The 27750-nt window shown below is 42.6% G+C and overlaps 2 protein-coding genes and 1 pseudogene across 2 annotated transcripts; 1 reads left to right on the top strand and 2 right to left on the bottom strand.

The window, feature by feature from the left end:
• Nucleotides 1-187: 187 nt before the first annotated feature.
• LOC139647222 (uncharacterized) lies at nt 188-27750 on the top strand. The gene is made up of 10 exons (XM_071523087.1): nt 188-326; nt 12443-12580; nt 13572-14009; nt 14555-14665; nt 20327-20644; nt 22436-22546; nt 22807-23124; nt 24901-25011; nt 25272-25419; nt 26165-27750. Exons 1-10 carry the CDS (start codon nt 240-242, stop codon nt 26251-26253), a joined length of 1869 nt encoding a protein of 622 aa, XP_071379188.1. The 5' UTR covers nt 188-239; the 3' UTR covers nt 26254-27750.
• On the bottom strand, nt 1264-3796 carry LOC139647209 (uncharacterized; annotated as a pseudogene).
• LOC139647207 (putative uncharacterized protein DDB_G0271982) lies at nt 5132-5529 on the bottom strand (the record flags this gene model as incomplete). Its single annotated transcript, XM_071523074.1, has 2 exons — nt 5132-5191; nt 5425-5529. Coding segments are annotated over 2 exons (165 nt in total), but the record flags the coding sequence as incomplete, so codon positions are not given.

The raw sequence follows: 27750 nt of genomic DNA, 5'->3' as shown, positions 1-27750 counted from the left end.
GATCAACTCTTAATTCTGCTATTTCCAACAGCACGCGAAGGCAGCACTACTCTTCAGACTGATCACAGTTACCACTAAATCGAGCGGTTCGTGTGCGCTTTACTCGTAATTCTTACATTTCCGACAGCTCGTGAACGCAGCACCACTCTTCGACGTGATCCGCCGCTGGAATCAGATGCACGAGCGCAGGACGGAGAGGGAACGGACTACACAACACGACGCTCCAGCCGTTAGCTAGCATGGTTAAAATCACATACAACTCTGCTTTGGCCCAAAAGGAGCCGAACAAACCCGGTACCGATGAGGCTCTGATCCCCAAAGAGGCGGTGAGTTAATTAAAAACCGGGGTTATATCAGGCGTACGTGTGAATATGTGTAATAAACGAGTAATAAATTTAAAAAACTGTAATATCAGCCGAGTATTAACGTTACACTGCAATTAACGGTAACAGTCTTCCGAGCTTGTTCCGCCCCGTTTAATTCTCGAAGAGTAACGGAAGTGTGTCCTGAGCCGGACACTTTTTTGCTAACATTCTATTAAGATTTTGCTTTAACTACTGTTATAAACGATCATGTAATGTGTCCAACTAGTTTAATGGTGTAAACGTCAAGTATAACTTATTACCTTTCTAACCATATATCGTTTTAATCATTTACTTTAGATTTGTCTTTACCAGAGTCGGAAAAAGGACGCTATCGCCGGTAATTTAACTGCGCGCTAGGCTTGTCCTGAGTCGGACACCCCTCTCTTCACGCTGTAAACACTACGCGCTGCTGATTTTGCAGGGCCTTTTGGTTGTTCCTGAGTCAATCAAGTCTACATCACTCATGACAAAACACCCGGCACCGTACTTCCGTCCTTCACAATAAGATAACATGCTTCAACAACTCCAAATAATACAGTTAAGGCTCCTTAATTTCCATTTTGCTGCGTTACCGCCACCTGCTGGATATTTTGTTAAACTCTCTTCTAAGTTTGATCACTTACAAAATACCAGCTGATGCATTAAATTGAGCATATACACTCATACATATGTACATATAACAATTGCCAATAATACACACACAAGTATTTATGGCAGGACTATAAACATACGTGTTAATGACTAAAATGGTAATGTCTGAATCAAAGACAAATGACTATAGAAAATGATGGAAAAGATTAGCTATTTATTGATTAACATAAAACATTTATTGATTAACATAAAATAGACAGGACAAAAAATTCAAATAAAAATAAATAAATAAATAAGACAAACAAAATCAAACGTCTTGACACCAAAAACACCAAAAGTCCTCATCGTCGTTGTCCAGCTCCTCCTCCCAGCCCACACAAATGGCATGGAACCATTTGTGACAGTTGTCACACTGGACCCACGACACCAATCCCTCCGAATTGTCTGGAGGGTCTGGTTTCCTGCACCGGCCACACCGCCAAACTGTCGGCTCCTGCCTTCTTTTCCCAGCGGTGTGACCTACTCACAAAAAAAACAAATTTTAAGAAAATTGCCTGATTATCATGTGTTGGCATGCAAAGACAGTCAACATGAAGTAGCCTACACTACCGGTGGATGTCGTGGGTCCAGCAGACGAGGAGGAGCTGGACGACAAGGCTGTAAAAATAAGAGACAAAGCTATTTAGACATGTCTTGTTTATTCTTCATCAAGGCTAATGTCACTAACATGTTAAAATGTTGTTTGTTTTTACAGATTATATAAAGGATTTACTTTGAGAGGGAGAGGAAGAAATTTGGGACCCCCAGAGGCCACATCCTGATGTTGAAGGCTCTAAAAGAATGATCATATTTTATATTAAAACATGAAAATACATACTCCCAATAATGTCTGCATCACAGTAGTTGTTACATTTCGATATTTAAATTCAATTAAATGCACAGTCAAATGTAAAATAGATATGATTTACCGTCCGCTTGTCCGGCAGGAGTTGGGGGATGGTGTTGATGCTCCTGAGCAGGCAGGCTCGTTTGGGATGGTGTGCCGCTGGGGGCAGGCAGCCGGGGACCATGGGAGGCACAAGAGGGGGCCAAGGGGGTTGAGGGACCGGCGATGGGAAGGCCGAAGCTGGTGGCTGGAGCAGCCCCGAGGGACATTCTGCGGCTGGGGCGGGAGCTGCCAGGCAGGGTAGAGGAAGTGGCTGCCGGGCTGGTGTCTTCGGCCCGCTGCTGCTCTCGGTCTCGTCTGGCCAGAGCTTGGGCCTCCCGCCTTGCAGCGCGGTCCTCCGCCTCCTCGATGGCGTCGGACATCTCCTGAGCCGTTAGGATCCTGGCCTTGGTGGTGTTCCTCCTGACCTTGCCGGTGTTGTGGGCGTAGTTGATCTCGGCCAGGAGGTGGGCCAGGTCTGCTGTTATCTGGCCTGATGCTACCAGGGGATGGGTGAGGTAAGGATTGGCAGGTGGAGGGGGAGGTGGATTCTGGGTATTGGGGACAGGGGGTGGGCTCAGGGGATGGGGGGCAGGGGTAGGATGAGTCTGGGCCAGGGTTGTTGTGCCAGGTGGGCTCGGGGGTGGGGCAACTGGGGATAGGGGAGGTTGGATGGGGTGGGTAGCATCAGGCGTGGCCCAGGAAGATGCCGATGGGGTTGGCGGAGGTGGTGAGGAGGTCCCACGCCGCGGCCCGGACGGCATGACCCGAGACCAGTCAATGGCCGTCGGGTCCAGAGGGTAGAGGCCACACCTCCTGAACCCAGCCACCACCACTCTCCGATCCTTCAGCCTCTGGTATGAGTCCCTAAGGACCCTTGAAAACTCTTTCTTGGAAACCAAGAAAGAGTGGCTCACAGCCAACAGATCTCCTGTAAGTCTGCCTTCAAGGGTCCAAAGAAACTCACATCCAGAGGCTGCAGGATGTGAGATGTGTGTGGCGGCAGGCACAGGAGAATGACCCCCTTCCTCTGTGCTGCCCGGACCAGCTCTGGATCCAGGTGGGACTGGTGTCCGTCCATGATCAGCAGCAGCAGGCGCTCCTGGGCAGCGAACTTCAGGAAGTGCCCGACAAACCACTTCCTAAACAGCTCACTGTCCATGTACCCAGCCGGCGACTTCCCGTAGAGGGCATCAGGGACCCCTTCCTTGTTATAGGGGGGTAGATGACAAAAGGGGGGACATCCTCCCCAGCCGCATTGAAGCAGGCCAGGATGGTGATGTGGTCCCTGGTTCTCTGGGCCTGTCTGTATGCATGTTTCGTCCCTCAGGGCACAATGACCTTTCTTCTCATTGAGTCCAGCTGAAACCCCGTCTCGTTGCAGTTGTAGATTTGACAGGGTTTCTCCCTCAACCCGTGCTCCTCCAGGGTGGCAGTGAGGAGCCTGAAATATTCATTTATGGGCCCCCTCTTGGCACAGGATGCCCTCCCACGGTCAATTATGTCTGGGGTCCGGGCAGTGAGGCGATGGTGGTGCCGTTCTCTGAAGTTGATCCACCACGTCTGGCCAACCGCAGTCTTCTGGGTGTTTGGGTGGCGGTAGTTGTAAATGGCCAGAGCGTGGGGCCAGGATCTGAGGCTTCGTCAGTGGAAACCCATGACTGGCAGAATACAAACAGTACTCCACCAGGGAATTCTCATCTTCAGGGGCGAGAAGTGGCCTCTGACCATGGACACAGCCAGAGGCCACCCTTCCACTGACTCGGTCACTCAGGCTGGACTTCGGGACCCCGAACCGCTTGGCTGCCTGCCTGCAAGTGAGCCTGCCTGCTTCCACCTCCTGCTTGGCCTGTTCCATGGCCTCCCATTTCCTCGTCTTCCTCTCCCTCTTCTTAATTTGCCGGTTGTTTGGCATCTGTAAATTGATATACATTTTTTCAGTCAGAAATAAACTCAAAATTACGTCTACAGGCACATTGCATGCCTTGGTTGAAAAAAATTCTATAAATTGCCATATCACCTTTCATAGACATGTATATTTACCTTAAACCGAAGCAGCATTTAAATTTCTATATCCACCTTTACTTTTAACATCTTGATGCTCCTGTAAAAATGAAAAAACTCTCTCTCTCTCACTCACACACACACACACACACACCTTATCTAACTTGCTTTCTCTTCCTGTGGTCCTCACTGTTCGTCTCTTTTCTCCTTCCTTTTGCTCCTTGTCTTCTTTCTTACTTTCTTTCTGTCTCCTGGCCTCTTTCTTTCTTTCTATCTCCTGTCCTCTTGCCTTTCTTTCTTCTCTGTCCTCTTGCCTTTCTTTCTTCTCTGTCCTCTTGCCTTTCTTTCTTTGTCTCCTGTCCTTTCTTTCTTTCTTCTTTGTCCTCTTGCCTTTCTTTCTTTCTTTCTGTCTCCTGTCCTCTTTCTTTCTTTCTATCTCCTGTCCTCTTGCCTTTCTTTCCTCTCTGTCCTCTTGCCTTTCTTTCTTTCTTCTCTGTCCTCTTGTCTTTCTTTCTTTCTGTCTCCTGTCCTCTTTCTTTCTTTCTTCTTTGTCCTCTTGCCTTTCTTTCTTTCTTTCTTTCTTTCTGTCTCCTGTCCTCTTTCTTTCTTTCTATCTCCTGTCCTCTTGCCTTTCTTTCTTCTCTGTCCTCTTGCCTTTCTTTCTTTCTTCTCTGTCCTCTTGCCTTTCTTTCTTTCTTTCTTTCTTTCTTTCTGTCTCCTGTCCTTTCTTTCTTCTCTGTCCTCTTGCCTTTCTTTCTTTCTGTCTCCTGTCCTCTTTCTTTCTTCTCTGTCCTCTTGCCTTTCTTTCTTCCTCTCTTTCTTTCTTCTCTGTCCTCTTGCCTTTCTTTCTTTCTTCTCTGTCATCTTGCCTTTCTTTCTTTGTTTCTTTCTGTCTCCTGTCCTCTTTCTTTCTTTTCTGTCCTCTTGCCTTTCTTTCTTTCTTCTGTCCTCTTGCCTTTCTTTCTTTCTTTCTGTCTCCTGTCTTCTTTCTTTCTTTCTTTCTTTCTTTCGGTCTCCTGTCCTCTTGCCTTTCTTTCTTTCTTCTGTCCTCTTGCCTTTCTTTCTTTCTGTCTCCTGTCCTCTTTCTTTCTTTCTTCTCTGTCCTCTTGCCTTTCTTTCTTTCTTTCTGTCTCCTGTCCTCTTTCTTTCTTTCTTTCTTCTCTGTCCTCTTGACTTTCTTTCTTTCTTTCTCTCTTTCCTTCTTCTCTGTCCTCTTGCCTTTCTTTATTTCTTTCTGTCTCCTCTCCTCTTTCTTTCTTTCTTTCTTCTCTGTCCTCTTGACTTTCTTTCTTTCTTTCTCTCTTTCCTTCTTCTCTGTCCTCTTGCCTTTCTTTATTTCTTTCTGTCTCCTCTCCTCTTTCTTTCTTTCTGCTCTGTCCTCTTGCCTTTCTTTCTTTCTTTCTGTCTCCTGTCCTCTTTCTTTCTTTTCTGTCCTCTTGCCTTTCTTTCTTTTTTCTGTCCTCTTGCCTTTCTTTCTTTCTTTCTTTCTGTCTCCTGTCCTCTTTCTTTCTTTCTGTCTCCTGTCCTCTTGCCTTTCTTTCTTTCTTCTGTCCTCTTGCCTTTCTTTCTTTCTTTCTGTCTTCTGTCCTCTTGCCTTTCTTTCTTTCTTTCAGTCTCCTGTCCTCTTTCTTTCTTTCTTTCTTCTCTGTCCTCTTGCCTTTCTTTCTTTCTTTCTGTCTCCTCTCCTCTTTCTTTCTTTCTTCTCTGTCCTCTTGACTTTCTTTCTTTCTCTCTTTCTTCTCTGTCCTCTTGCCTTTCTTTCATTCTGCTCTGTCTTCTTTTGCCTAACCCTAACCCACACAAGAGCACAAAGTCAATGTCAAATCTATTCAATTTTGGTTTTACATGTGGTCAACTCATATATATATATATATATATATATATATATATATATATATATATATATATATATTATTATTTTTTATTATTATCATTATTAATTAACATTACATTGAAGGTTTATCTATATAATCAACCTTTCTGATCACAAGAGCTGGCTGGCTTCAACACATAGGCTACACACAGACACACACTCTCCTGCACACACACACACAAGTTATTTTCATTTTAAATCATGGTGCATAAAATATACGTGATCTAGACAAACTTTAGAACAACTAAAACAACTTTTTAAAATCCTATGTTAAAAATATCTCTCATGTCTACTGTCATGTTGTAGATATCAGACAAATAACTGCATTTGAGACGTGATTCTTTGTTGAAGTCTTTCCCGCTGCGACAACTTTTTTTTCTAGACAGCCCACTTTTCTGCCCCCCTCCAACTCGACTACAGATTATGTCACTCAGTGTCCTACATTTTCATTGGTTAGACAAAGCAGTGTAAAGCTAGCTACCAAATTCACTTATATGAGTGCAGGGTTTAGCCATTACAGTGAAAAAACAGACACAACTTGTAGGAGTAAAAATCGTCACCCAAGCGCGTTCTTACTGCTTTCTCTCATCAAAGTCACTTTCCTAAAGTAATTGGACATTTAAATGTCCATGTATGGGTTGAATAACCCAATAAAAAGGGGGAAGATACTTTCTTACCTCAAATCTATATCAGCGGACATCATATTTATGCAGGAAACGCACCTTAAAGATGTAGCACATTCCAGGCTTAGAGGCAGGTGGATAGGAGTAAACGATTTTTACTCCTACAAGTTGTGTCTGTTTTTTCACTGTAATGGCTAAACCCTGCACTCATATAAGTGAATTTGGTAGCTAGCTTTACACTGCTTTGTCTAACCAATGAAAATGTAGGACACTGAGTGACATAATCTGTAGTCGAGTTGGAGGGGGGCAGAAAAGTGGGCTGTCTAGAAAAAAAAGTTGTCGCAGCGGGAAAGACTTCAACAAAGAATCACGTCTCAAATGCAGTTATTTGTCTGATATCTACAACATGACAGTAGACATGAGAGATATTTTTAACATAGGATTTTAAAAAGTTGTTTTAGTTGTTCTAAAGTTTGTCTAGATCACGTATATTTTATGCACCATGATTTAAAATGAAAATAACTTGTGTGTGTGTGTGTGCGGGAGAGTGTGTGTACTCCTTACAGACCCTAGATTCTGCACTACCTTAGAAACCCATATAAAGACCTTCTATGAGACTAATGAAGGTCCAGATACCTCCCCATTACTACTGTGGGACACCCTCAAAGCTTTTTTGAGGGGGCACATTATTTCCTATGAGGCATTCCAGAATAAAATTAATAAGGAGAAACTACAGCACCTGGAGAAACAAATTGAGGTATTAGACAAAGATAATGCCCAAAACCCCTCTAGGGAATTATATCAAAAGATTCTGTCATTAAAATACCAATATAACAAAATTCTCACCTCCAAGATAACTAAATCCTTTTTATATATGAAACAGACATTCTTTGAATATGGGGAAAAACCACATAGATTGCTGTCCAGACAACTCAGAAAAATGGTAAGTGATCGCACTATCCAGAGTATTAAGTGTAGTGCAGGGAAACAACTTTCTAATTCTAAGGAAATCAATAATAGATTCTTTGAGTTTTACAAGGATTTATACCGCTCCAGGACAAGCAATGACCCCACTTCCATTGAAAAATTTGTGCAAAACTGTAATCTCCCTGGTCTAGACCAGGAAGATACAGACTTCTTAAACCAAGCTATATCACTGGAAGAAGTACAACTTGCAATTAATGGTTTGAAGAACGGTAAAGCTCCTGGGCTCGACGGATTCACCCCAGAATTTTATAAGAAAATGTCAGCAACTATTCTTCCATATCTGCATAATATGTTTGTCTATGCACTGGAGACTGAAGGATTACCACAAACACTTTATGATGCAGTTATAACTGTTATTCCAAAGAAGGGCAAGGACCCCCAAGAAGTAGGCTCATATCGGCCTTTATCTTTACTTAATCTAGACGCACGCCTGCTGGCTAAGGTTCTAGCTTTGAGACTAAACCAAGTGATTGGTAAAATCGTCCATCCTGATCAGACGGGATTTATACCAAACCGACACTCATTCTTTAACTTGAGGTGTCTCTTTAATATTTTATATTCCACACGAATGCCTGATGACGACCTGATCATCAGGCATTCGTGCCTGATGTTCGATCAGGTCGAATGGAATTATCTTTTTAATGTACTTCACAGATTCAAACTAGGTGAACATTTCATTAAATGGACCAAATTGCTGTATAAGAGTCCTAGGGCCAGAATATTAATAAACCAAACAATATCCCCCGAATTTACACTATACAGAGGTACGCAACAGGGTTGCCCCCTGTCGCCTCTACTATTTGCTGTAGCAATAGAGCCTTTAGCCCATAATATACGAAACGATCCTCTTATCTCCGGGTATGACACAGACAGGACGCGTAATAGAATTTCCCTTTACGCTGATGATATATTATTATATATCAAAAAGCCAGACGTGAGCATTCCTCGCTTTTTGGAGGTGATCACTTCCTTTGGTACCATCTCTGGATATTGTATTAATTGGACTAAGAGCGAGCTCATGCCAGTCAGACTGCATAATCCAAATATACTGAACTCATTTCCATTCAAGGTGACTCATGACAAATTCACCTATTTGGGTATACAGGTCACTAGGAGACACAAGGACCTGTTTAAAGAAAATGTCCCTCCCTTTATCTCCAGATTACAGTCCTGTCTGCAATACTGGCAGACTTTGCCCCTTTCCCTTATTGGTAGAGTTAATGCAATTAAAATGATCTGCCTACCTCAACTGCTCTACTTATTCCAAAATCTCCCAGTTTATTTAACAAAAACCTTTTTCAAAAAATTAGATTCAGTTATCATTCCGTTTCTCTGGAATAACAAATCTCACAGAATAAAAAAAAGTCATTTGTGCAAGCCCAAGGTGGAGGGTGCCTTAGCCCTACCTGATTTCATTCGCTATTACTGGGCAACAAATGTCTGAGTATTGATGTTCTATTTTCATCTCTCCACTACCTCCCCTAAATGGTTACTACTGGAAAGGGAAGACTGCCATCCATATAACCTGGGGGCTGTTCTTTTAGCCCCCTCCAGACTTCCCAAGTCTAAATATCGGGGTAATGTAGTGATACACGCATCGATTGGCATCTGGAAACAACTGAGCAAACACACCAATCTGAGCTCTTTAGCGCTCCTGATGCCAATTAATGGAAATCCTTCATTTGCCCCCTCTACTTCAGATATTGCTTTTAAGATTTGGGAAGATGCTGGAATCGAGACCCTATTAGATCTATACATTGACAGGAGCTTTGCTTCATTTCAACAACTAGTTGACAAATTTAAATTGCCTAAATCAAACTTCTTTAGATACCTTCAGATGAGGGACTATGTCTGGAAGTACATTCCATCATATGAAAGTTTAGCTGATTCAATACTTAGATCTATCGTTAACTTTTCACCATATGTTTCTCACCTTGTGTCCACCCTCTACACAACTCTACTAGATGACAGAGCAGACACGTCTCGGATTAAGGAGAACTGGGAAAGAGATCTGAATATCCAGATTACAGAGGAACAATGGAGTCACAGCTTGAACCAGATTCATGGATGCTCCATAAGACACAGTCTTATGCAATTTAAAATAGTACATAGGTTGCATTTTTCCAAAGCAAAGCTTAATAGGTGGTTTCCCTCAGTTTCTCCTATATGCGATAAGTGTCAAGCTGATGAAGCCACTCTTGCACACAGCTACATACAGTGTCCTAAAATTAGGACGTATTGGTGTAACATTTTTGATATTATCTCTGAAATTCTTGACTCAACAATTGAGACAAACTATTATTTTTAACGTTTCTGAGACCTTAAATAATCTCACGTCGGCTTACAGACGATTTGTTAACTATTGCCTCATGTCTGCAAAGAAATGCTTACTAATGTTGTGGAAGGGTAAGGACACTCCTAGTGTGAAAATGTGGCTTGCTGATCTTGCCAATACTCTTGAGGTGGAGCGGATCAGATATATTAGAAGGGATCAAGTGGATTTATTCGACTTTATTTGGCAACCTTTCATTCAATACCTGGAAAAGACACCAAATAGTGTCTAATGCTACTTTAACATTACTCCGTCGTAATTCTGGATCCGTGGTTCCGGGGTGTTCGAGGTGGGTGGGATGAGGGCGGGGGGCCTTTTGTACTTTTGTACTTATATCTTCTTTATTATCGTCCTCATCATTACTATTATTATTATTATTATTATTATTATTATTATTACATGTTAATTAACTTATTTTTGGTTTTTATATGCACTGCTGTATCACCAAGCATATTATTATTATTTTTTCTTACTGTTATTATTATTTTAATTATTATTACTATCAATTCTATTTATTTATTTATTTTATTTTATTATTAGTTTATATCTATATATTTATATATAGATACTACTGCCATTTTATATGTTGAATTTTTACTATACATTGTTTTTTTCTTTTACTTCTCCTTTTCTGTATCCCCCCTCCCCTCACATAATGTTTACTTGTTTGTCTTTTGTCTGCTTTTGTCAGTCTTAAAAAGAGATGATATCTGTACTGTCATAATTTGCATATTTACAAATGTTTCTGTATCTCAATAAAAAATGTTCAAACTAAATGTCCATGTATTCATATGAAATTTGACATAGATTCTTATGTATAAATTCATTCCATGTAGGTCTGCTCCTTAATTTGTGTTGTTTTGTTTTCCATGTTCGGGCCTGCGTGCTCGTTTCTGTTTTTTGTTTATGTGTGTTGCAAAATTCAAAATAAAAACATTTGAACTAAATTCATTCCACTAACACTAGGTGGCGATCGGTGTTTTCAAATCCCCGCGAAAAGACCGGAAAATGCGTCAGAGTGCGTCAATAAGGATGTGTCCGACTTAGGACAATAGCAGCGGAGGGTGTCCGAATCAGGACACAGTGACGTTAACTTAAGACTTCCTCGTTTTTTATGGGTTTTAAAGCTCTGATCTGCGGTCTCCTTCACTATTTCAGTTCAGTAACTTTTTGTATTTTTTTTGCAGTAAACCGTAAACAGAAGAGCAGAGCTGCCAAATAAAGTGAATCTGAAAGCGTCAAACTGGGTGAAACCGTGCGACGAGAAACGAGACACACACACACACACACACACACACACACACACACAGTGAAGGACACATCAGTGTTGACATTTTGATTGCCTTTCTCACCCCAAATAAAGTGAAGGCTAAAAATGGATGCCTTTACTTCCCGAGTTTTGAAGCTCCACTGAGTCTCTTAATTTTCATACTCTGTTATGAATTTCTGATTTTTACTTTGGGTCTAAGACTTAATTCTCTGTGTGCAGAGGACATATATGTTTCAGACCACAAATGTAATATTTTTGACACTGTTCTCCAAGCTACTAACTTTAACTTTTTTTTGTTGAAAAGATCAGTGAAATCAGAGCTACCATGGAAGTGACATGTCAAGATTCCCCCCCCCCCCCCCCCCCCCCCCGGAGGGAAGTGAAATCTTTTCTCCTGAGTCAGTTCACACGAAATCTCTCTGAAAGTCTTAACAGACACTGTTGCATTTGCGATCCTCTTCAAGCCCTTATGATGTCATCACGGACAATTTCCTCAAACGGTTCCTAGGAACTGTTGCCCCCCTGTCTTCAGGCAATAATGAATTAATCTCTTATTTCTGGTTGTGTCCCTGACCATTTTCATTTAACCTGTGCTCAGCCTCTTCTTAAGAAACCAGGCCTTGATCCAACAAACTAATAATTTCAGACCCATCTCTAAATTGCCTTTTATTTCAAAGATCTTAGAAAAATTGGTCTCAGTTCAAATCTTAGATGTATTAGAGGCAAATAACATTTTTGAGAAGTTCCAGTCTGGTTTTTCTGCATTTTTCAACTTTTCTGAGAGTGCTAAATGACATTCTAATGCATTCTGACTCTGGTGAGGTCTCTGTCCCGAGTCTGACTCGAGTCCAAGTCATGTGACTCGAGTCCCCACCTCTGCTCATGACCATTACTAATTTTCAAAAATTTCTTGTGTGTAAGTATCTTATGAAAGCACCAATACTCATCCCCAAAATATCGTCACATTATCGATATCGAGGTATTCGGTCTAAAATATTGCGATATTTGATTTTGTCAATATTGCAGTTGAAGTTGAAGGGGGGGTTCAGGTTTAAGTAACACAGTAACGGAGCGTTACTGGGGTTAGTAACTGTTTTCAAATGTTTTATCTGACAGCAGTTTCACTTTCAGTGAATTTCTTGCTGCGTCTGAAAAGCAGTGGTGTAAAGACGGGACCTGGATGACGGGATGAGCTCGTTAGGAGTCCGTCAGAGGTGAAAGGTCAAACCTGACGAGAGAGAGGGGGGGGGGGGATTAGTCGCCGCTGGCCAGTGTGTTTAGCTGCGTTACATAATCTTCTGTCCACTTTATTACCCAGAATTACAACACTGTGTTTATTTTTAGTGTACATGTGAGTATTAAATGCTCATTGACTTTTTGTCTAAATCATCATTCCTTTGACTTTAGAGATTTGTGTGTGTTTTGACACTGATATGTGTGTGTGTGTGTGTGTGTGTGTGTGTGTGTTGCAGGACCAGGATGTGGAGGGCGGGCAGCAGGCTCCGCAGCGGCAGCCCAGGGTGCCGTTTCGATGTGTGTGTCTGGAGGTCTCCATCCTGATTCTGTTGGGCGCGGCGGGTTTGGGCGTAGTCTATATTTTCTACGGAGAGGTATTCAGTATTATCGCTTATCGTCTTTCAGTGGAATCATATCGTCATGGTGATTTTGTGATATCGTGACACACAATTCTGCTGTCTAAACTGATAACAAGCACATTTTATTGAAAACCTCTGACAAAATGAGGTATGAAACATTTTAAGGAATATTACTTGAAAATTTCAGTTGTGTTTGACATCACACTTAACATTACCATTCGGTTCAATGAGATGAACTTTAATTCTATTATTTAACATGTGATTTTGCATACGTGAGCCATATTGTGATCATATTGATATATAAAAAAATTCTTATGATTATCATGATATTGATTTCAACCATATCGACCAGCCCTATTGGGAGATGATTTTTTTTTTTATCCATATCTTGAAATTTGTTATGGGTTGAAAATGTCACTGCGAACCTGTATTTAAAGCTGCTGCTAGTAGAATTTGAAATTTGATGACTTTGATGACCGCATGAAAAAATCTAGATGTGTTGTGTGTCATTTTATACACATTTCCCTGTAATACAATATACAATTTAATATACACTAAGAAAACTTCCACAATATATGTATCCCACTGACGTAATCTGTTCAAGTCTCTTATCACAACATATACAGTATAATACATCCTCGCCATAGCCATAATTCTGTCCCTGTCTACTGTCAACTAATAAGCGATTAATCTAGTGGTTATTTTTTGATTCATTGATTAATCAATTAGTCTGTAAAGTATTGAAAATAATGACAAATTCCCATCACAAGTTACCAGAGCCCAAAGTGATTCTTGTCATGTCTTACTTAGTCTGACCAGCAGCCAAAACCCCCCAAATATTTGTTTTATAATGATATGAAATGGAGAAAATCTGAAAACTGTTAAGTTATAACGAGCAAATGTTTGGTATTTTTATGCGATAAATGACCAAAACGATTAACCGATTATCAAGGGTTAGGGTTAGATCAACGGGTTTGATCAACTAATCCAGTGTTTCTCAACCCAGGTCCAGTGGAGGAAGAGTGCCGCTCTGTCCTCTGTAACAGTCTCCCCCACCCCGACGAACTGGGTGTGGTGGTGCCGTGTCTCCTACCCGGTAGACTACATGCTGGAGGAGACGGAGGACGACTACATACCAAGGAGGTTCTATATTAACATACAGGCGGAGGCGGCGGAGCCACCGGAGCGTGCGTTGGAGCGGCCGGAGCGTGCGGTGGAGCAGCCGGAGCAGCCGGAGCGCGTGACGGAGCAGCCGGAGCGCGTGACGGAGCAACCGAAGCAGCCGGAGCACGTGACGGAGCAGCCGAAGCAACCGGAGCGTGTGACGGAGCAGCCGGAGCGCGTGACGACTCGGCTCGGCCACATCCAGGAGGAGCTCATCAACGTGCCGGTGCCCGAGTTTTCCGGCCACGACCCCGCCAACATCGTGCACGACTTCAAAAAGGTGAGGGGAGGCAGACGCCGCTGACCAGCCCTGATTTCCCCTTAAATTTCCCCTTAAGTAGCCTCAAAGTTAGAAAATCCACATCCATATTCTCTTTTTTTCTCATTTTTTGTGGCTGCACCATTACATCAAATGAAAAGAATCTAGATGTGTTTTTAACTACAGCGTGGCATCGCAGACACCGCTGGGCCGATTTTGATGAAACCGGTGGGGATGATGCATTTTAGGTGCTGTGAAAAAATACACTGCCTGGCCTGATGGAGGCGCTATAATTAAAGGCTGCTTTGTTTCTTCATTTTTCATTTTTTTTTTAGTTTATTTCTTAAATTAAATTCCAGGTAGCCTAACAACAACTTGTTCTTCATGAAACGACTTTCTGAAACCTGCAGCCTGACAATATAAAAATACCAAAATTGCTGTTAACATGTTTTTTTTGTTTGTTTTTACCCTGACAGCAGTGAAATATAAAGCTATACCCTTTTGTTTGAGAACACTGCTGAGGTCAGATTATGCTGAAGCTGATTTACCCCCCCCCCCCCCACCAGAGCCTGACTGCCTACTGGGATTACACCCTGAACAAGTGCTACATCACCCTGCTCAACACCTCCATCGTCAAGCCGCCCAGAGACCTGCAGGAGCTGCTCATTAACATGAAGGTAATCCGCCTTCCAGACCCATCAGCTGAACAGTCAGACCGCCAAGGTGAAAGCTTTACAGACAAATTATTATTATTATTTTTTTTATTATTTTTTATTAGAGACCGACATGACAATGAACAGATATAGTTACAGATGTTTAGTCTCTTTTTTTTTTTTCCCTCCCCTCACATCAGGTTTCCCACCCATAATCCAAGATACATGTATAGAAAATTCAAATTAAAGTAACTAAGATCACAGCAACATAGTGACATATACACTGAGTTTCAACAGAACTATTAGATAAAAATAAATACGCTCAATTACACAAAACTTAATGGAGTTGGGTATACGGGAGGAGAGAAACCAAAACAAAAACAACAAAGAAATAAAAATAATAAAATAAAACAAAAGAACAAAAATTACAATAAAAATAAAACAAAGCTCTGGATTGCATACTGCTTGATTTTTTCATGATTATGTGCTCACGCCATGAGACCAGACCATGACCCTCACAACACTTAGACTGACAGAGGTGGCCAATTTTATAAGGGGGGGAGGTTAAAAGAAGGTAATAGGGAAAGGTATGCGACGGTCAGTTTAGGGGGAGAGTTTTTAATCTTTTAAAGTGGGATATTAAGGGATCCCAAATTGAGTGAAATTTTTTGGTTGATCCCCTAATAGAGTATTTGATCTTTTCCAGCTTAAGGAAAAGCATCAAGTCACTAAGCCAGACAGATGCTTTAGGTGGTTCAGCAGATTTCCACTCCAACAGGATCCTTCTCCTGGCTATTAGGGAGGCAAAAGCAATTGCATCTTTTTTGCAATTTATCAAAGATATGTCGCTACTCGGTACCCCAAAGATGGCTATCTCTGCTTTAGGTTGTAGATCAATATCGAGCGCCTCGGACAGGGTTTCAAACACTGTAGCCCAAAACCCTGCTAGTTTAGGGCAGTGCCAGAACATGTGAGCTAGATCTGCTTTTGTAGTGTGACATCGGTCACATTTTTCGTCAACACTCGAGTATATTTTAGATAGTCTGGCCTTGCAGAAATGGATACGGTGTAGGACTTTTAACTGTATTAAGCTCAGGCGTGCACATGTAGACGTACCATTCACTCTATCTAAAGTGCTGTTCCAGGTCTCCTCAGGTATCTCGAACCCTAGTTCTCCTGTCCAGTCCGCCCAAATTTTATCCAATGTCGTTTTTCTAAGGGACATAACGATATCAAGCAGGTAGGAGATTAGACCCTTTTGGGTATAAGGGAGTTGCAGAATGGTATCCAACCCTGTTTTTGGGGGCAGATTTGGAAATGTTGGGCTCAGTTTTCGAATGTATTCCCGGATCTGGAAATAGGTGTGACGGGGGTAGCTTAAACTTATTAGAAAGGGTACTAAAATCTGCGAAGGTTCCATCAATATATAAGTCACTGAACTTTTGAAGACCCAGCTTTTTCCAGTGTGAAAAAGTGGAGTCCAGTTTAGCAGGGTGGAAGGAATGGTTATTACATATTGGGCCTTGGATAGAAAATTCTGTTAGATGGAAGTTTTGTCTAAATTGAGACCAAATTTTTAATGTAGAAGATACGATAGGGCAGGTGGTATATTGTGAGGGAGAAAGGGGTAGCTTGGCTGTGACCAATGCTGGGAGTGATGTTGATGGGCAGGAATTTGTTTCTGACTGACACCAGTCTACATTGGGAGAGTGAGACCAGTGGACAATCTTATAGATGTTTGCGGCCCAATAGTAGTTCCTGAGATTTGGAAGGTTTAATCCCCCCTCCGCCCTGTGTCGTTGAAGAAATTCCTTGCGTATTCTGGGATGTTTGTCTCCCCATAAGAAGGATGAGATCAGCTTATCTACAGATATAAAAAATGACTTTGGAAGGAAGATAGGTAAACATTGAAACAAATATAGAAACCTCGGTAAGATATTCATTTTTATGCAGTTAATTTTACCTGCCAGGGACAAATGAAGGCTGCTCCATCTTTGGAGATCAAGTTTGATTTTACCAATCAGCGGTGTGAAATTATTATCCTTCAGGCCAGAGAAGGTTCGAGTAATATTGATGCCTAGGTACTTAAAACCAGATTTAGACATGCGAAAGGGCAAAGCTCTTTCTTCTATTTGTAGGGCCAGGTTATTGACAGGGAAACATTCGCTCTTTGACAGGTTCAGCTTATACCCTGAGAAGGTACCAAAGCTGCGTAGGGTCTCCACTACATGTTGGACAGTTGACACTGGGTCCGATATGAATAATAAAAGGTCGTCTGCATAAAGGGAAACCTTGTGCTCTATGCCCCCTCTATGGATGCCCTGAAAGAGTGGTGAGGATCTAAGAGTTATAGAGAGGGGTTCTATAGCAAGTGCGAATAAGAGGGGACTGACGGCCGAAATACATGGGACACGGACGCGACGCGTCACGTAGGCGGGGCGGAGCGGGGTTTTTTACCTGCTACACAGACTCCGTCTTTGTAGCGTGTGGTTGCATGGTTTTCTGAGGAGAGATCAAGTAGGATACTTTGGTTTGGTTTGGAAGTGTAGGCTATATTAACTGGTATTGAATTAATTAACTAGATCGTTTTAACTACAGGATCATGGATACACATTGATTTGATTGATTTATTTTAATGTGCAATGTAAAAACACCCACAAGGTTGCTCTGCTGCGTCACATTGCCTCTGGTACAATGAGGTATTTATTTTAATCATTTTTAAACAGATTGTACTCGTTTTTTACACAGTTCTATGGAGTTTTTACCTGTTTGAGGGCCGCGTAGCCGTGCGTAGAGGGGGAAAAATAGACCAGACGCGCAAAAATAGAGAAGAGCCGGGCGATGCCCGCGCGGGTGCGCGCGGCTTCCGTGGTCCGTGTAGCAGCTTCAGTTGATTATTATGGACGCGCTCTGTTGCGGGCACTCCGCGGCAGACGTGTCGCGCCGCGTCCGTGTCCCATGTATTTCGGCCGTAAGGGGACAGCCTTGTCTTGTAGCCCTTGAAAGCGGGAAAAACTGTGAATGTAATTTGTTCGTAACCACTGCGGCTTTGGGAGAGGAATATAGCAAACGAACCCACGAGATAAGCTTTTGACCGAAACCAAATTTATTCAACACTGTAAACAGATATTCCCACTCCACTCTGTCAAATGCCTTCTCCGCATCCAAGGAGACAACCACTTCAGGCATCTCCTGGGAGGCGGACGAGTGGATGACACCTAGTACTCGGCGGATGTTGGTGAAAGACTGGCGACCTAGGAGGAAGCCTGTCTGATCTGTTGAGGTGATGTCTGTCATGATATTGTCCAATCTGGAGGCAATAAGCTTAGCTAAAATTTTAACCTCTGAGTTTAAGAGTGAGATAGGCCTGTATGAACTACATTCCAGTGGGTCTTTACCGGGCTTATGTAAAAGCGTGATTGATGCTTCAGTAAGGGTTTGAGGCAAGGCCCCTTGTTTCAGAGAGTACTCAAACATTTCAAGTAGTAGGGGGGCTAATTTGGAAGAGAATTTCTTAGAAAACTCTATTGGGAAACCATCTGGGCCGGGGGCCTTGCCACTCTGCATCTTCTTGATGGCATTGATTACCTCCCCGAGCAGCACTGGTTCATCCAATTTGTTTTTCTGATCATGACTTATGGTGGGGGCCTTCCAGACCCATCAGCTGAACAGTCAGACCGCCAAGGTGAAAGCTTTACAGACACATTTTTAACCTTTAATTTATCCAAGGAAAGTTCACTAAGCTTGGATGCGAAAACTACATTAATAGTAAAGGAAAGACTTGTCTTGACTTAACAGCAAAATTTATTCATGTATTTATGTATAATAGCGCCCTCTCTTGACAGATCCTAACAGGTCAGTGACAGCTTATGAATGCAGGAGGAGATGAGATGTAGCTCAGTGAGATACACAGAGGGATGAGATGCACCTGATGCTGGTTCAAACCACAAGTCTTTTTATTTTTTTGTTTTCATGTTCAGAAATGTTATCAATAATAAGCTGATGAATGAAGCCCAAGAGGTCCTTGGCTCTGCACTCTTAAGTGTTTCCATGTTATTGTTGTCAGTATTGTGAACACTTGTAGAAATCAGATGATGAACAACAGCATTTTCAAATTCAGAAACAGCTCAGCAGGATCAGCAGCTGGTTTGTCTGTCTCTACTTGACAGTCTGAGTGTCGGTTCAATCCCTGATGAGCAGGAACTTGTTGCTGAAACCAGTCTGCCAAGTCTTTAACCTGACAGGTCAAGACTTTGCTGACAGAGCCAGAGCCACTGGCTCCTACAGGCTGCTCCAAACAAATACATGACAACAGACAGACTGCTGTCAGGAACGTAATACATACTGACTCCGAGAGGCAGAGACAACATGAACAATACTGACACAGTATGTGGAGAGACTAATACCAAATGTAAAGCAATCAGCAACAATCAATTAATCAACGTAGACAAACATGCAATATAAATTAAGCTCAATATTGACTCTGCTTGCTTACAGAGTAAACTTTGAGAAGTTGGATTTTAGCCCTATAGGCAGGCGGTAGGCTACAATATATGTAGTGTTATCAGTATAATGGCAAAACACTTCCAACATGTTTAAAACCAAGGCAGTTTGACATGTTGGTAGAACTTCAGCTGGGCAGGACTTGGAACTTGTCAGAACTTGTTCTCTGAAAGTGTCTGGATAGTAAATAGGATATTGGAAGAAAATAACCTAAGGTTAGAACTGAGATTATGAACTGCATTCTCAAAAGACTTTTTCTCCTTTCTTTTTCTCCGTTAGAGCTAACATCTTGTGTAATTCCTCATCACAGTGAGTTAACACATAGAACAGCTTGTGGGTTTGTTCTCTGAGAGGATTTCTTTCCTCTGGATGCTGGCTCTCAAAAGAGAAGAGGACTTCGAAGAGAATTAGCGTTGAGGATTGGACCGTCCATCTCCAAGACTTATTGTTCATATTATGCAGTAAAACCTGACATGGATCTGTTTCTTTTGCCAGCATTCATAAATGCAGTGTCCTGGGTTTGAATGCCCAACGAAGTAGAAATGATTGGTAATCTTCAAAAAACAAGAGATTCAGATTGTGACACAATGTTTAGATCACAAATTTTGTCTGTGATCCAAGTAAACTTCATTCATTCTCCCACAAAGCAAGAACCAACAGATTACTACACCAACAAATCCGCCAAGGAGGTTATGTTTTCGGTGCCATTTGTTTGTTTTTGTTTGTTTGTTTGCTTGTTTGTCTGTCTGTTTGTCTGTTAGCCGGATTACGGGAAAACTACTGGCCCGATTTTCATGAAACTTCGTGGAAGGGTGTAGCATGGGCCAAGGAAGAACCCATTAAATTTTGGAGCGGATCCGGATCCGACTCACGAACAAGCAATAATAGCACGAACCTTGGCGGAGGTCTGCGCTCTCTGAGTGCCCTTCTAGTTGTCTTTGTTCTCATGATTTTTCAAATATGATACATGCAGTTCAACTTTAACTGTGCAACACAACAGCATTATGGGCTGTTAAACTCGAGGCTCTGGCTTTATATTCTGATGATGCTGCTACCTAGTAGGCATTGTGAAGCCCTTTGAGACTCTTAACAGTGATGTAAGGAATATACAGATAAACTTGACATTCTCATTCTGATGATTACAAAAGAAGAAACATAGATCTTTGCCCTATCCCTCTACAGGCGCAAACCTATCCCCATTTCTCCCTGGTCCGTGAGCAGATGATGGTGACCCGGCGGGTCGACGACGTGGAGGAGCTCGGCGACTTCATCTCCAACTTGTGCCGCGGCAAAGAAACCTACATGCTGGAGCGCAGGGCCGCCGTTTCCGGTCAGTACCACGCCACGGAGCAGCCGGAGCGCGCCACGGAGCCGACCCGGCTCGGCCACATCCAGGAGGGCATCCAGGTGCTGGAGGAGGAGGGGGTGGAGCTCATCAACGTGCCGGTGCCCGAGTTTTCCGACCACGACCCCGCCAACATCGTGCACGACTTCAACAAGGTGAGGGGAGGCAGACGCTGCTGACCGGCCCTGATATCCCCTTAAATTTCCCCTTAAGTAGCCTCAAAGTTAGAAAATCCACATCCATATTCTCATTTTTTATGGCTGCACCATTACATCAAATGAAAAGAATCTAGATGTGTTTTTAACTACAGCGTGGCATCGCAGACACCGCTGGGCTGATTTTGATGAAACCGGTGGGGATGACGCATTTTAGGTGCTGTGAAAAAAATACACTGCTTGGCCTGATGGGGGCGCTATAATCAAAGGCTGAAATTTCAAACTTTGAAAAGTCGTGACTGCTCTACAGATTTTGATGACGTTTCACTAGTTCTCACTGTGATGGTCATTTTTCCTCTACTTCCCATTTACAATTTCAGAACTTTCCTTTGCTGTGTTCAACTGGAAACAGACTGATTTTGCCAGCTTTGTTTCTTCATTTTTTAGTTTATTTCTTAAATTATATTCCAGGTAGCCTAACAGCAACTTGTTCTTCATGAAATGACATTCTGAAACCTGCAGATAGCCTGACAATATAAAAACACCGAAATTGCTGTTAACATGTTTTTAGGGGTTCAAGCCCGTAGGGCTGAAACCCTACTGTTTTTGTGCTGGTATATTATTATTGTTCATCCACGTTGGCGCAAATTACCGTGAGTTGGTACATCGCAGAGACATCAAATTTGGCCCAATGACAGATACTATGACCCATTACTAGCTCAACAAATATTTACCCAATCAGCCAGAAGGGGGCGCTATCACTATTATTTTACTTTAAAGGCCATAACTTCCACACCGTTGGTCCGATTTTCACGAAACTTGGTACACATGTCCAGCTGACCATACTCTACAACTTTGGTACAAGGACCCTCAAGGTCCGCCTTGAAAGTTTTTGAGATATTTTGAAAGTTTTGAAAAACGCATTTTTAACATCTCCTCCTACACCGTTTGACCAATCACCACCAAAATCAGTCAGTAGCATCTATGGACCAATCTCTATAAACTGTCTTTTTCGGATTTTTGATATCTACTTTAGTTTTGAAAATATTTTTTTTTTAATTTGTGGGAGGGCGTGGCCTGTCAGCTAAATTGTTATAACTTCATGACCAATTGTCCAATCATCACGAAACTTGGTGAACATGTTTAGATATCCTCAATGACCATGTGTGCAAAGCTGTTTTAAGATTGAACAGTAGGGGGCGCTACAAATGCCAAAAAAATCCTAATCCTAATCCTAATGATGAAATTGCGTGAAATTTGGTACGCATGTTCAGGGAGGCTGTACTAGTCAAAATCATAAGTTTTGTCATCATTGGTGAGAGTGAGCGGGGCCTATGGTGTAACCATGTAATAGCCGGTAAATCAAAGCCCATTTGCATAATCGGTCCCAAACTTCTCAGCCTCGTCTGGGATGTCATTTCTAACTAATGTCATTTCTAATGTGTACTGAATTTTGTGCAATTCGACCAAAAGGGGGCGCCGCAAACGCCAAAACTGGGCGTGGCCTAACACAAAAATGTGTATAATAACTCCACACCCGTTTGTTCAATGATCGCGAAACTTGGCAGATATATCAAGGGATATATTTGGACGATGTCTTCAGAACAACTGACACTTTTTTCGCGACGTCAGTACCATTCACAAAAGGCTTGAACCCCTTTCATGGCCGCTTGCGGCTATATATTTTGTTTGTTTTTACCCTGACAGCAGTGAAATATAAAGCTGTACCCTTTTGTTTGAGAACTGCTGAGGTCAGATTATGCTGAATCTGATTTACCCCCCCCCCCCCAGGGCCTGACTGCCTACTGGGATTACACCGTGAACAGGTGCTACATCACCCCGCTCAACACCTCCATCGTCAAGCAGCCCCGAGACCTGCAGGAGCTGCTCATTAACATGAAGGTAATCCGCCTTCCAGACCCATCAGCGGAACAGTCAGACCGCCAAGGTGAAAGCTTTACAGACACATTTTTAACCTTTAATTTATCCAAGGAAAGTTCACTAAGCTTGGATGTGAAAACTACATTAACAGTAAAGGAAAGTCATTGTGAAGCCCTTTGAGACTCTTAACAGTGATGTAAGGAATATACAGATAAACTTGACATTCTCATTCTGATGATTACAGAAGAAGAAACATAGATCTTTGCCCTCTCCCTCTGCAGGCGCAAACCTATCCCCATTTCCCCCTGGTCCGTGAGCAGATGATGGTGACCGGGCGGGTCGACGACATGGAGGAGCTCGGCGACGTCATCTCCAACTTGTGCCGCGACAAAGACACCTACATGCTGGAGCGCAGGGCCGCCGTTTCCGGTCAGTACCACGCCACGGAGCAGCCGGAGCGCGCCACGGAGCCGACCCGGCTCGGCCACATCCAGGAGGGCATCCAGGTGCTGGAGGAGGAGGGGGTGGAGCTCATCAACGTGCCGGTGCCCGAGTTTTCCGACCACGACCCCGCCAACATCGTGCACGACTTCAACAAGGTGAGGGGAGGCAGACGCTGCTGACCGGCCCTGATATCCCCTTAAATTTCCCCTTAAGTAGCCTCAAAGTTAGAAAATCCACATCCATATTCTCATTTTTTATGGCTGCACCATTACATCAAATGAAAAGAATCTAGATGTGTTTTTAACTACAGCGTGGCATCGCAGACACCGCTGGGCTGATTTTGATGAAACCGGTGGGGATGACGCATTTTAGGTGCTGTGAAAAAAATACACTGCTTGGCCTGATGGGGGCGCTATAATCAAAGGCTGAAATTTCAAACTTTGAAAAGTCGTGACTGCTCTACAGATTTTGATGACGTTTCACTAGTTCTCACTGTGATGGTCATTTTTCCTCTACTTCCCATTTACAATTTCAGAACTTTCCTTTGCTGTGTTCAACTGGAAACAGACTGATTTTGCCAGCTTTGTTTCTTCATTTTTTAGTTTATTTCTTAAATTATATTCCAGGTAGCCTAACAGCAACTTGTTCTTCATGAAATGACATTCTGAAACCTGCAGATAGCCTGACAATATAAAAACACCGAAATTGCTGTTAACATGTTTTTAGGGGTTCAAGCCCGTAGGGCTGAAACCCTACTGTTTTTGTGCTGGTATATTATTATTGTTCATCCACGTTGGCGCAAATTACCGTGAGTTGGTACATCGCAGAGACATCAAATTTGGCCCAATGACAGATACTATGACCCATTACTAGCTCAACAAATATTTACCCAATCAGCCAGAAGGGGGCGCTATCACTATTATTTTACTTTAAAGGCCATAACTTCCACACCGTTGGTCCGATTTTCACGAAACTTGGTACACATGTCCAGCTGACCATACTCTACAACTTTGGTACAAGGACCCTCAAGGTCCGCCTAGAAAGTTTTTGATATATTTTGAAAGTTTTGAAAAACGCATTTTTAACATCTCCTCCTACACCGTTTGACCAATCACCACCAAAATCAGTCAGTAGCATCTATGGACCAATCTCTATAAACTGTCTTTTTCGGATTTTTGATATCTACTTTAGTTTTGAAAATATAATTTTTTGAATTTGTGGGAGGGCGTGGCCTGTCAGCTAAATTGTTATAACTTCATGACCAATTGTCCAATCATCACGAAACTTGGTGAACATGTTTAGATATCCTCAATGACCATGTGTGCAAAGCTGTTTTAAGATTGAACAGTAGGGGGCGCTACAAATGCCAAAAAAATCCTAATCCTAATCCTAATGATGAAATTGCGTGAAATTTGGTACGCATGTTCAGGGAGGCTGTACTAGTCAAAATCATAAGTTTTGTCATCATTGGTGAGAGTGAGCGGGGCCTATGGTGTAACCATGTAATAGCCGGTAAATCAAAGCCCATTTGCATAATCGGTCCCAAACTTCTCAGCCTCGTCTGGGATGTCATTTCTAACGTGTACTGAATTTTGTGCAATTCGACCAAAAGGGGGCGCCGCAAACGCCAAAACTGGGCGTGGCCTAACACAAAAATGTGTATAATAACTCCACACCCGTTTGTTCAATGATCGCGAAACTTGGCAGATATATCAAGGGATATATTTGGACGATGTCTTCAGAACAACTGACACTTTTTTCGCGACGTCAGTACCATTCACAAAAGGCTTGAACCCCTTTCATGGCCGCTTGCGGCTATATATTTTGTTTGTTTTTACCCTGACAGCAGTGAAATATAAAGCTGTACCCTTTTGTTTGAGAACTGCTGAGGTCAGATTATGCTGAAGCTGATTTACTCCCCCCCCCCCCAGGGCCTGACTGCCTACTGGGATTACACCGTGAACAGGTGCTACATCACCCCGCTCAACACCTCCATCGTCAAGCAGCCCCAAGACCTGCAGGAGCTGCTCATTAACATCAAGGTAATCCGCCTTCCAGACCCATCAGCTGAACAGTCAGACCGCCAAGGTGAAAGCTTTACAGACACATTTTTAACCTTTAATTTATCCAAGGAAAGTTCACTAAGCTTGGATGTGAAAACTACATTAACAGTAAAGGAAAGTCATTGTGAAGCCCTTTGAGACTCTTAACAGTGATGTAAGGAATATACAGATAAACCTGACATTCTCATTCTGATGATTACAGAAGAAGAAACGTAGATCTTTGCCCTCTCCCTCTGCAGGCGCAAACCTATCCCCAGTTCCCCCTGGTCCGTGAGCAGATGATGGTGACCCGGCGGGTGGATGACGTGGAGGAGCTCGGCGACTTCATCTCCAACTTGTGCCGCGGCAAAGACACCTACATGCTGGAGCGCAGGGCCGCCGTTTCCGGTCAGTTACCACGCTTACTTTAAGTCTAGGGCAAGGGCTTCATCATCAAAATCGTACCAGTGGTGTCTCAGATGCCACGTTTTAGTTTAAAATTTTGACTTTTATCTATAGAGCCCTCACTACTCAATAGCCTGTGACTATCCTGAAATATCCCGAATGAATTCTGGTGCTGCCGAAAATCAAGCTGCACGCCGCGGGGAAGTTTCGTTTTTTATTCAAATTGACCAAGCGACTGAAGCGTTGGTATTTCGTTTTCTCTCCGAGAATACCAAGAAAACAAATATAACACTAAATTCGCTTTGCTGCATATTTATTCAGTCCAACAGTAAAACCTAAAAAAAATTACTGTGACTGGCCTGATCTGGCCTGATGGGGGCTTTGATTTAAATATTGTCAGAATCTGCTTTGTTGGCGTTTCTTTATGTGCTAGAAGTGTGATTTTCAGACTGTTCCTCCATACAATGGCAGTGAATGGAGAGAGAAAAAAACACAATTCTCCAGTCTCCTCTACCAGAGCAACAGATAACAGAATCACTGATTTTGGGGTTTTATCATGGAGGAAGATTCACAACCCAAGATACTACCAAAGTCCAACATCATTTAGACATTATGAAAGCTGAGAGACGGTAAGGTGGATTCAGCAGAAAAGGTTCTGGTGGGATCTGATCCCAGGCCAGCAGGGCTACATGTGGATCTTAGAACTTTATTGATCCACCTTTAACCCCTGTAACTCTTCATTTTCCAGGCATCCAGAAGCGCGAGGCCCTCAACTGCCGCAAGATCCGGCACTTCGAGAACACGTTTGTGATGGAGACTCAGATCTGCGAGCCTTAAACAGACGGATCAGACCTTCCTTGTAGGTTCTGTTTCATCCTCTCCATCTAGATTCTCCTCTTCCCATGTACGTATATTTCAATGTGTAAGAAAATGTGAAAGGAATAATTCAAGTTTTCAGTAAGCCTCTGATTTATCACCGACTGGAAGTCTTTTCATCATCCAGAAATCATTTGTACCAACATTTGTATAAGTGGAGTTTTGGAAGGTGAAGTTGGCAGATCAATGGGACAGAAAACAGTTCTTTGAAAACAGTTTTGAAGCCGTTTGATTGGGGCTTTTGGCGCTGTTGAAATGCACTGGCACAGCCAATAACAGGGTTCCTACACATATTCCTTTTTCCAGACTAATTAAAAAAAAGTGTGTAGAGTTTTGTCTTTGTTCAGTATTATGTATTACTTAATAGATTAATTATTAATTATTCCTTGCAACAGTTATGACAATTTGCACTTCTGCACTTTTTGAGCATATTCCAAACTTTCCAAGACCTGGAAATTATTATTTCTGAGTCCTGCATAGAAACCCTATAATAAATTACTGAGAATTTCTACATCCAGCATCTACAAATATTTGGATGGACTGAAGTCAGCAGTTGATAAATCAGCCAGGCTTCTGTAAAAACAAGAACTATCTCTTTATAAGATTCTCTTTTCTATTTTGTGGGATATTTTCTATCTACTCCTCTGTTCTGCTATAAACACCTTCAAGTGTTTTACCACTAAAGCCTAGGTAATGGCACTCTGTTTCAGGGTATTAACTATAGTTACAATGTATTGTACTTAAATGATGATTTGCATTCTTAGCATGAGGAATGTTTTTTTTTGTACCTGTTGTAACTCGTGCACTGCAAGCCAGATTTCAGTTCCAGCACAGGCACTAAACTTGTATATACTCTCACCGAGCACTTTATTAGGAACACCATACTAGCACTGGGTAGGTATCAGCTTTCAGCTCAATGTCAGCCGGCTACCAAAGTGACATCCGCCTCCAGGTTCGATGTGTTGTGCGTTCTGAGATGCTTTTCTGCTCTCCAGTAGTAAAGAGGTTATCTGAGTTACTGAAGCCTTTCTGTCAGCTCCAACCAGTCTGGCCGTTCTCCTCTGACCTCTGACCTCTCTCATCAACGAGGCGTTTCCGTCCGCAGAACCGCCGCTCACTGGATGTTTTTTGTTTTTTGCACCGTTCTGTGTGAACTCTAGAGACCGCTGTGCGTGACAATCCCAGGAGATCAGCAGTTTCAGAAATACTCAAACCAGCCCGTCTGGCACCAACAGCCACGCCACGGTCAAAGTCGCTGAGATCACATTTTTTTTCCCCATTTTGATGCTTGATGTGAACATGAACTGAAGCTGCTGACCTGTATCTGCATGATCTTATGCATTGCACTGCTGCCACATGATTGATTGGATAATTGCATGAATAAGCATGTGTACAGGTGTTCCTATTAAAGTGCTCAGTGAGTGTAGCTCCAATATATAAAACAAGAACCAAGAGATT

This window comes from Centroberyx affinis, unplaced genomic scaffold (genome assembly GCF_046629955.1).
Source record: "Centroberyx affinis isolate AG114_WGS23_722 - 3 ecotype Tasmania unplaced genomic scaffold, CSIRO-AGI_Caff_v1 ptg001062l_1, whole genome shotgun sequence".
NCBI classification, from domain to species: Eukaryota; Metazoa; Chordata; class Actinopteri; order Beryciformes; family Berycidae; genus Centroberyx; species Centroberyx affinis.
The sequence above is the reverse complement of the archived record's forward strand: the minus strand, read 5'-3'. Positions and strand labels throughout refer to the sequence as shown.